This window comes from Corvus hawaiiensis, chromosome 23 (genome assembly GCF_020740725.1).
Source record: "Corvus hawaiiensis isolate bCorHaw1 chromosome 23, bCorHaw1.pri.cur, whole genome shotgun sequence".
In the NCBI taxonomy this organism is placed as follows: Eukaryota; Metazoa; Chordata; class Aves; order Passeriformes; family Corvidae; genus Corvus; species Corvus hawaiiensis.
Genome location: NC_063235.1, coordinates 266,746 through 276,843, shown reverse-complemented (window position 1 = coordinate 276,843; position 10,098 = coordinate 266,746). Strand labels below are relative to the sequence as shown.

At 58.1% G+C, this 10,098-nt stretch overlaps 1 protein-coding gene across 1 annotated transcript; it reads left to right on the top strand.

The window, feature by feature from the left end:
- The first annotated feature begins 381 nt into the window (after positions 1–381).
- TMEM200B (transmembrane protein 200B) lies at positions 382–9,340 on the top strand. Its single transcript, XM_048327147.1, has 2 exons — positions 382–517; positions 7,565–9,340. The coding sequence occupies exon 2, from the start codon at positions 7,588–7,590 to the stop codon at positions 8,887–8,889; it is 1,302 nt and encodes a 433-aa protein (XP_048183104.1). The 5' UTR covers positions 382–517; positions 7,565–7,587; the 3' UTR covers positions 8,890–9,340.
- Positions 9,341–10,098: the final 758 nt, after the last annotated feature.

The following is a 10,098-nucleotide window of genomic DNA, read 5'->3' as shown; positions in this document are numbered from 1 at the left end:
GGAGCATCCCCCGGCGCGGCAGGGCCCTTCCTGCGGGGGGGGGTCTGGGGTCGCCGCTGGGCGAGGGGACCCGGGAGCGGAGCGGGGCGGAGGAAGGATCCCAGCCCGGCCCCTTCCATCCCCCGCCGCTCCCGGCCCCGCTCGGAGTCGGGAAAATCCCAAATCCCACCGATCCCGCACAGCGATCGCAACTTTCCCACGCCCGGGAAGCGGCCGCGGGCCCAGCCGGAGCCCGGCCCGGGGGGGGCACAGGGGGGTCCCGTCCCGTCCGCGCCCCCCCCGCCCGACCCCGCCGCGCTCCGCCCCCCGCGGGGCCGGGGCGGGACCCGGGGCCGGGCGGAACCCGCCGCCCCCCCGCCCGCGCCCAGACGTCCCGGCGGCGGCGAGCGGGGAGCCGGAATCTCAGCGCCCCGCCGGCTCCTGCCGCTCCATGGCCCCGGCCGCAGCGGCGGAGCCCAGCGCCCGCCGCCCCCGGGGCACCGGCCCCGGCGGGAGGAACATGGCTCGGCGGCCGCCGGTGAGTGGGGGGACGGGGGGACGGCGGGGGGAACACGGACACGGACACACGGCACCGGCCGCACACCCACATCAGCCCCGGGCACACGGACCCCGGGCGGGATGCGCGCCGGGCACCGCGGACACGCAGCACCCGCGGGCACCCGACTGCCGCTGGCACCGGGCACCCCCAGGCCGGCATTGAGCACCCCTGGGCACCCCCGGGCACCCATGGACAGACACCGGGCACCCACGGGCACTGCGCACTTAGGGGCACCGGGCACCCACGGACACGGTGTACCCACAGACACCAGTCTGCTCCCGCAGACCCCGAGCACACGCAGGGACACTCGGACACGCACACGGACTCACACCCGCACATCCACACTCGCATGCACACCCAGCTGTGCACAGATGTGCACACACACACTCCTATGCAAGCCCGCACAGGAGCACACGCGCCTTCACACGGCCAAAACCCGGGAGCTGGGCAGAACTGCCCAATCCCAGCACTTTTTGCTGTTCCCGGGGCTCCTGGCAGAGGGCTGGGGCGAGGAGTGGCCCCACAGCTCATCCCCACGCAGGGTTTGATGTAGAGACTCGAGAGAGGAGAAATGGGTGGAAATTATCCCAGTAGATCCGGGAGTTTGGGATCGGGAGGGCCTGTGGGCACAAGGGGCTCAGCTTTGTGGTGTGGAGGGGTCAGCGACCGCAGCCGGACCAGCGGCTCCGTCTCACCTCTAGGTGGGTTTGGATCCTTATTCACGAAATCAGGGAGATGTGTCTTTTGCAGGGTAAAGAGTAGGGGAGATGGAGGGTTTAAAAAGCTGGAGGTAAGGGTGATGCCAGCTGGGAATACAGCTGGGAATTTAATTGCTTGCAGGCCAAGTGGGATGTGGGCCTGTGGAGTGGGAGATGGGATCTGTGTGTCTGTACCCCCTGGATAACTTGGGCCATGCCTGGGAGCAGGGAGGCAGCCCCCGAGACTCTGTCCCTCCCTTCCCGCCTCCCTCCGTGCTGGTAGGGATTTTTCAAAGGAGCAGCAGGGAAGGTGCCAAATTCAGAAAGAGTTTGGTCCTAATTCCCTGGAAATCCCAGCCTATGGATTTTTTCTTTACTGTCTTTCCTTTTCTCTTGGCCGCAAGGATTTGCAAGGTGCTTGGCCACAGCCTGCATCCTTGGCTGCCCTGCCACCCCACATCACTTCCCAGAGGCAGGAATTCTCCCAGGAAATCCCTCTGAGCCCCTCACTCCTCCCCCTCCTCCAAGCGAGCAAAGAGCTGCCATTAGAAATCCGCTCTCCATTTAAATTTAGATGTCTGCATTATCTTGAATTTGGATTTATTAATTATTTGCATTTGGTTCCTATCAAAAAAGTTGAGCAATGCAGATGTCCTGATTTCGGCATTGGCTTAGGGGAGAAACACCAAATTTGCGGCATTTCCATTGTCTCCTTAGACAATGGCCCATCAGAAGCAGCCGGGAATTACGTTCCCGATCCCATCGCAGGGATCTGACATGTCAGAGTTAAGCATCATCCAAGTTGCGTGAGCTCCTCGCCATGGGTGACTGCAGCTCATTTCCCAGCCGTGGAGATTAGTCTAATTAGCAGAGCAAATCTGGGTAAGGCAAGCGCTGGTAATTAGTAATCAGTGGGATGTTTCCACACACTTTCTTTTGCCTGAGGGGTGAGAGGCGTTTAGAGCATGGCCCCGTTTTTTAGGAGCAGGGAGGAGTTTGGAGAAGTCAAGGGGAATGGAGCTGGAGCTACTGGTGGCACTGGCGGCTCTCACTCCTCACATCCCATTTGCCCATCAGGATCTTCTGCCTGCGGTCACGCACAGGGTGGAAAGCAAAGGGAGAGACCCGCATGTCCCCAAACCACCCCAGCACCATCTTTCCCTGGATCATATTCCAAGTGACAGCAGTACCCTTGGTGGCTCCTGACTGCTGTCTGGGATGTGTGGCCTGATGATGGGAAGCTGGTGCCGATGCTTCTGCAGGTGTGGGGGTGATGCCTCTGTTGACAGGTGCTTGGTGGAGGTGGTTGTGCATTAACCCCTCCTCCATCCCATCCTTCACCTGGGAAAACCGAGGTCTCCACTGCTGTGGAGAGAGGCATAAAGGGCCCTTCTGACCTTTGGCTTGTCACTCCCAAGGTCTTCTGTGCCGCAGCAAAGGTCAAAATCTGTCACAGCCCCCATGAGACTCCCAGTTTGGGACCAGAAAGTGATTTTCACTGTGAAGGGGGAAAATCCTTCCCATGCTGTGGTAATTAGTGTTACTGAATTTATGTGGAAGCTTCTGTGAGGGAACTTAATTGTGGTTGATTAACAGGTGTCCCCAGCTAAGGCTGGAGCTGGAGCCACAGATTTTGTCACTGCATTGGGAACATGCTTGTGCCACATTCACACAGGGAGGTTTTATCCCTCGGGAATGAGCCTGGGGGAGGCTCTGGACTGGGAGTTGCCAGTGGGTGCTGGGGTGGTGACAGGGTTTGCTCCAGCTGGGAGACCCCCCAGAAAAATGTCTGGCAGATTTTTCTCCTATTCCCTCCCTCTGAGACCTTTATGTGTAGCCAAGGAGGGGAATTTGAAGTGAACTCAGAAAACCAGGAAAGGAGGAGGCACCGCAGAGCTGGGGATATGGGGGCTCAGACCATCCCGAGTATCCAGCACGAGGGATGCACCGTGCACTGGGATCACTGCTGCTCCCCTGCTGGCCTTGGCTTTGGTCTCCTGCAGCCAGGATGGGAGATGGGATGGGGAAGGAGCTGGTGCCTGGGTGCTGCTCCTGTGGTCCCCTACTGCCCCGTGCTGGGGGCGGCATTGGAGGCTGGGCTGAAAAGGAGTTATTTTTAAGCATCACATCTCAGCGCAGACTGTCATTCCCATTCTCCGTACCTTCCCGGTGGGTGGGAGAGCTGGGGGGGCTCCAGCAGCTCGACACAGCCTCATACCCAGAAGATCTTGGCTGCCTGGCTCCCCTTTCCTCATGGAGAGGAATCTGAAGGAGCTCAGACATCACAGGCTTGGATGTCACAGGCTCCCCAGGGCTTGGATGAGGCAGAGGAGGCTGGGCTATGCTCACTGGTTTGGGGTCTCACCCATCACCGTGGCCGTTAGACACACTGCAAGCTTTGCTGGCTGATTCAGCAGTGAATTGCAAAATTAGTTTACTCTCAATATCAGGAGAGCATCTTAAAGTCACAGTATTTTTGGAAAAGAAAAGGAAAACGGAGGTGTTTTCTGTTTGTTTGGTGTTTCTCAGGTGTTCATTACAGCCGGGGCTGCTCCTGTGCCAGCTCCCGGGGTGATGCCCTGCAGAGGACCCATGGGATGGGATTCTACATCCAGGGTGGGATCCTGGGTGCAGAATGGGATCATGCCCCACAGTTGGGCAACGCAGCCTGGGATGGGGTATGACAGCAGTGGGAACACTCTCCCCAGGGAGATGCTGGCTTTTAATTCCCTTCTGTGTGGTGGAGGCTGTCCCGCAGTGAGGCCCTTTCCAGGTGTGAGCCAAGGAAAATAAAAAGCTCCTGGAAGGATAACTGGCAAGAGGGATAAACCCGCAAGGGGAAGGCCTTCAGAGCTGCCTGAACTTGGCCCTTTTCAGTATGGCATTTCTGCATCTCCAGCCCATCACTGAGCTGGGTGGCACCTCCTGTGGCACAGGACTGGAGTGGCACTTCCAAACACTGGCACAGCCCCTCATCCAGAGGGAGATTTGGAGGCCAGTTCTGCTTTTTGATAGCCTTTGATGCTGCGAATTCAGGGTGGCAGTGTGGTCATAGCAGGAGCAGAGCATCCCAGGGACACGCAGGGGATGTGAGGATCCCTCTGCAAGAGGGACCCTTCCCAAATTCTGCTTTGCCACCACGCAGCTCTGCTGCTGTCGGATGCATTGGGATTTAGTGTCAAATTTTAGGAGCATCAGTCTGCGAAGGCGGCGGGAGAGGATTGAGGTGGGAGGGTGGAGCCAGCAATATGCCTTCGTGATGGGGGGGATTAGAGAAATATTTGGGTTTATTTTAATGCCAGGCTTATTGCGGGGATTGGGAGCTTAACCTGGCAGCAGAGCAGCGCTCATCCCGCTTCAGAACGACGTTTACAGTTCCATACTGTCATTCCTTCCCGCCAGGAATCAAAACCTCAGAGCTGGTCCTGGTGAGCCACAAATGCCTCCGGGCTGGAGGGAGGTGGCCAGGAATGCCAAGCCACTGCCTGTCCCCAGCACGGGGCCGGGCTGTCCCCGTGCTCTGGCAGCACCCCCAGGAGCCCCGTTCCTGCTCTCCGAGCTGCTCCAACGTGGGATTAATCCATCCGCGGGAGTGTCGGCGGCTGTGGGGTGCAGGAGGGGATGGCAGCGCTGGGTTCTGTATTTTTTTTAATTTCTTTTTTTTTTAAAGGGTTATATAACCTTGGGGATTCTATTAATAAAAATAATGGTTTTGAACTCTGGGAACAGCCAGCCCCAGCAATGAGCAAGGAAATGCTCCAAGTTCAGAACATGGCAGCGTGGAGATAAGGGACAGGCACTTTGGGCAGGAATAGTGGCCGGGGCTACAGAGGGGATTCCCTGCCTGAGGCAGATTCGTGGCATCTGCCTGTCCCTCCTGCCAGCAGCTCCGTGCCCGTGCCCAGGGATAAGGAGAGGAGGTGGGAAGGGGGTTGTTTCAGCCCCAGCATGGTCTGGACCCTGTGGATGTGGGGTGGGTGGGCACCTCTCATCCTCCTGCTCCCCATCCTAAGCAGCCTGAGATGAACCCCAGACTGTATCCAGTGCAAAAGTGTGGCAAGGGCAGCCTGGTGCAGCCCAGGTGAACATCACCTGGACCCAAAGCATTGCCCTGGATGGGATCCAGGGGATGCTCAATGTCCTCACAGGCAGGACCCCAGGGATGCTTGTTGTCCCCATGGGATGCTCTTTGTCCCCACAGGTGGGACACCAAGGATGCTCCTGTCCCTGTGGACACTGGCCTTGATTCCACAGGGTGGGTTAGAGAGGAAAACAGCAGAACTGGGGTTAAAGAAGCATGGCTGAGATTCTGGAATAAACCAGGGGGTGCCTGGTGTGAGTGAGTTTGGGGTCATGAGCCGTGGGGGTTTCATATTCCCCCCCCAGCAGTGTCCAAGGCTTTCTCTTGCAATGTAGGGGGTCATTCTCTTTTTAATTCCTAAGTAGCCAGCAAGGCATTTAAAGGGTTTGCTATAAAATTAAGAGAGTTTGAAGCTAAGGTGGAAATGGGAGAAAATGGAGACATAACCTAAATCAGGGCATTTGGAGGCAAAAACCCCACAGTCTTTGGGATGTGTTCAAGTGTCCAGTTGTTTCCCTTTAATACCAAAATATTTAAAGCCTCATTTTTCCATTCAGGATGAATGTTGCTTTGGGTTTATTGTGTTTCTCCCTTTGCCATGTGGGATTATCAACTTATTTTCCAGAAAGCCTTAACACCCCACTCAGCAGTGGCCTGGGGTTTGGTCTGGTTTTTTTGGGACTTTATTTTTTTTCCCTTTAAATCTCCCTTACTCAAGTAGTCACAGCTTGACAGCTTTGTGCCAGGAACAAGCTGTCATCCTGGAACTCGTATCTTTTAATTCCTTCCCTCTGATGCTAATAACACCTTAAGATGATTAACTGGGAAAAAAAAAATGTAGTATTTTTCTGCTGTTTGGATGCTGGTCACTGGCTCTAGGCACTTCATTCATCTCGGGGAGTAAAATTGGAGAGGTCACCCCTCTCCTCCCGCAGGGTTCTCCTTGGGTTTAGTTTCTGGACTTGAATTGCTGAATGTCCATGATTCCGTGTTGTCCAAATGCTTTTCTTGACAGTTTAAGATGAATTGGGGTGAGAAGCCCCCTCCCACAGCATCCCTTGGCTGGGGGCCACCCTGCAGCTCTCCCTGCTCACATCCCCTTTGGGATGTTCCTTTGGGAACCGCCTGGGCAGCATTCCCTTGCTGGCAGTGCCCAGAGACACAGGAGAGTGCACGGACACTCCGTCCTGCCCCAGCCCCACTGCCAGCCATGCTGGGCACGCAGCACCGCACTGCGAGGACACGGATTCCTGTCAGCATGAGCTTATTTATATTTTTTTAAAGATGTTTTTGGTCTGGGACATGTTCAAGGCCTGTTTTAGCTTCCCAGGGTTCCACTTATCCCAGGCACAATGGTGCCAGCCCAGCTGATGCTTCCCACCAGGCTGGTCACCGGCTGTGTTGGGCAGCAGCTTCCACACCTTTTTGCTTGTCTAGGAAATAAAGTTCTGGATAAAATGACACACCATGCACTGTAAATCCCTGTAAATCCCTAGATGTGGAGTTTGGTGTTGGTGTGTGTGAGGGTGGGATCCTGGGGATGCGCTGAGCAGGTCAGGGGAAATAGGAGACAGCATAAAATTGGGGAAAAAAACTCTTTTAGCTTAAATTCTCCATGGATTGGTGGGTCCTGCCATCTGATGAGTGGCTTGATATTGGTTTAGGTTGTGCTTGGATCATCACTCACAGGGCCCTGGGTGGTGCGGCTGTGTCAGACCTTTCATTTGGGTTTCCAGGTGCCTCAGTTTCCCCCGAAGATGAATAAAGAGCCCCTTCCCTCGCTGCTCTTGTGGCAGACTGGGGGTGGCACCTTCTCAGGTGTCACAGGACTGGGGTGACCCAGGACAGGTCCCTTGGGCCCCGATGCCAGCGATGGCTCTGTGCTGGATGTGGCACAGCTGTCCTCACTTCCTGCACAGCTCAGGGGTTTAGAGGGATGAATCTGAGGGCTTTGGGAGTGTGGTTGGAAGGGGCTCCTCAGCCCTTCACTCCTGAGTGGGGAGAGAGAAGTGACCTGAGGAAAGAGGGGAGCAATGGGGCAGAGCAAAGCTGCTGGTCCCTGACCGGTGTCACCTGCGGGCTCGGTGTCCTTGTGCTCCCGGCATCCCCTGCTCCTGGTGTCCCTGTGCCGTCCATGTTCCCAGCACCCCCATGCTCCCAGTGTCCCTGTGGTCCCCGTGCTCCAGCATTCTGGGCACACAGACCCCCAGTGATGCCTGCTCACCTTTTTCTCCTTCCGTCCTGCAGGAATTGCGGCTGAGCCAGAGACGATGACTGCGGAGAGCGCCGAATCCAACGGGCCCATGCGGGAGCCGGAGCAGGGGGGCCCCAAGGTGCCGGTGCCCCCTGTCCCACCGCGGCGCCGGGGCCGCCGCCTGCGGCGCAAGCCCCCGATGGAGCCCCCGCTGAAGGGGCAGCTCCGCATGCGCTCACCCGCAGGAGCGTTCGTCATGGTGGGCATCTCGGTGGTGCTGGTGGGCATGACCATTGCCGTGGTGGGCTACTGGCCTCACCGGGGACATGGGGGCACCGGGGCCAGCACGGGGAACACCAGTGTGGTGGGGGACATGAGGAGGGAGGTGGCGGCCGGGCGCCACGTGCCCCACAGCGAGAAGCTGAAGCTGATCGGCCCCGTCATCATGGGCATCGGGCTCTTCATCTTCATCTGCGCCAACACGATGCTGTATGAGAACAGGGACATGGAGACCCGGCAGCTGATGCAGAAGGGGCTCTACGGCCTGGCAGTGGGGCTGCCCGAGGGGACCAGCCCCGAGGATGGCCACTGCCAGCACGGGGACAGCCAGCCCGTCCACAGGGCCAACGCTGAGTGTGTGGAGGGCTGTTACCAGGTGGACCTGTCCTGCCAGCCCTGTCCTGGCCCTGGCAGCAAGTGGTCCGACTGCTACGGCCCCAACAGGCTCCAGACCATGGCCGAGTTCCTGCAGCACCCAGCAGCTTCCCCTGCGGCCTCTCCCCATAGTCTCCGCTCCACTGAGGTCAACCTGAGCCTCCCGTGCCATGCCGGAGCCGAGTCCCTCCTGTCCTCGGCCGTTGGGGCCCTGGCACTGCCCATCATCAAGCTCAACAACTGCTTGCTGGACGGGGCAGCACGGGCGGCTGGCGGGAGGGCAGAGAGGGGCCCTGCTGAGCATCTCCCCAAAACACCACAGCTCTCCCGGGCTCCGCTTTCCATCGGTGACAGCACCGCGCCCTGCGGCCAGGACAGTGGCGGTGGTGATGGTGGTGGTGGCCACATTGTCGTCAACATGGGTGGTGGCTGTCCCAGTGCGGAGCCGCTGGTGGAGCTCAGCCCCGATGTGCACCTCCACATCCCGGGACATTCCAAATCCCTGGACCTTGGCCGGCCGGGGGTGCTGCTGGTGGCCCCCATCAAGGACCGCAAGAACCGGAGCTGGCCCCGGCTGGACCACGTCAGCCTGGTGGGCTTCGCCAAACTGGAAAGTACTGGCAAGTCCTCGGACCGGCTGCTGGAGCCCAGCGAGCCCCCAAGTCGGGGTGAGCCCCGACCCAGCTCCTGGGTAGTGGGGATGGAGCAGGGCACGCGAGTCTGATGTCCCCAACACCTCTGGGGACTGTAACTACATCCCAGTCCCTCATCCTGGCCCCCAGCACCCACCAGCAACCCCAAAACCCCACATCCAGGGGTGTTTGGGGGTGGCATTTTTAAGCTGATGCCAAGAGGAAGATCCTGACCCTCTGCTCCTGGGGGAGGATTTGCCTAGGGTGGGATGTCCTTCACGGTGGATGCCCTTGGCCTTACAAGCCCTTCTCCTGGTGGCTTTTCTGGAGGAGTCCTCACTTTGAGACCCCACGCAAATTGTGGGATGGGGACATGGGGGCGGGTGAAGCTCACCAGCCCCCACAGCACTTTATTTCAGCAGGGTTGGGGTGGGGAGATGCTTTGAGGGGTGGTGTCCCCTTGTCCAGCCTCAACCCACCGGAAAATTTGCTTGGCCAGAGCACATAGGCCCAGCAGGGCTATTAAATATTATCTGGATGCCATGTGGTCCTGCCTTGCCTCCTCCTATTGCCCGTGGGATGCTGGGGAGGGGCAGCGCCTGCAGCAGTGGGTCCAGAGGGTCTGTGAGAACTTGTGCCTCCACCCAGGCTCCACTGAAGAAGGGATGCTCCGTAACCAGCTGCTCAGCATCCACAGGATGAGGGGATAAGCTCAAGGTTTGGAGTTTTTATGGAGAGAAGGGATGCAAAAGGTGCTCGGGGAGCTGCAGGCAGCGAGCAAGGTGCTGCTGCACATTCCGAGAGCCTCTCTGTGGATCTGGGTTTGTTTGTGCTGGTTTTGGTGGGATGAAGGATGCAGGTAGTGGGAGGAAGGGTGTGAAGGGACAGAGAGGTGGGCAAGTGTCAGTGCTGATTTTGCCAGGTCCTGTTTGGTGTCGTGGTGTTACTCAGTGGCTGCTGGATGCAGAACAGGAGCGGTATGGGATGAGGCCAGAGAGGTGGCCTCGGCACTGGCGTGGATTCCTGGAGAAAAGGGAGCTGGGGGTTCATCCCATCCCTTCTTACTCCCTCCAGCTCTCTCTTGGGCAGGAGGAGCCCTGGGATGCTGGGGGTGTGGAAGGATGGATTGGAGCAATAGGATGAGGACAGCTCTGCTCTCCAGCAACTCAGGAGGCTTCAAAATGGATGTGGCAGCCTAGATGGGATCTTTGCCTTTTGCTTTCCCAAAACCAGGGCCTGTTTGAATGGCTGAAATATGTTTTATCTGTATGAAGTGTTTGGGGGGTTTTATTCCTGTCTCT

Excerpts from the sequence above, each read along its gene's own strand:
- TMEM200B (XM_048327147.1), top strand. The coding sequence starts at position 7,588 with ATGACTGCGGAGAGCGCCGAATCCAACGGGCCCATGCGGGAGCCGGAG.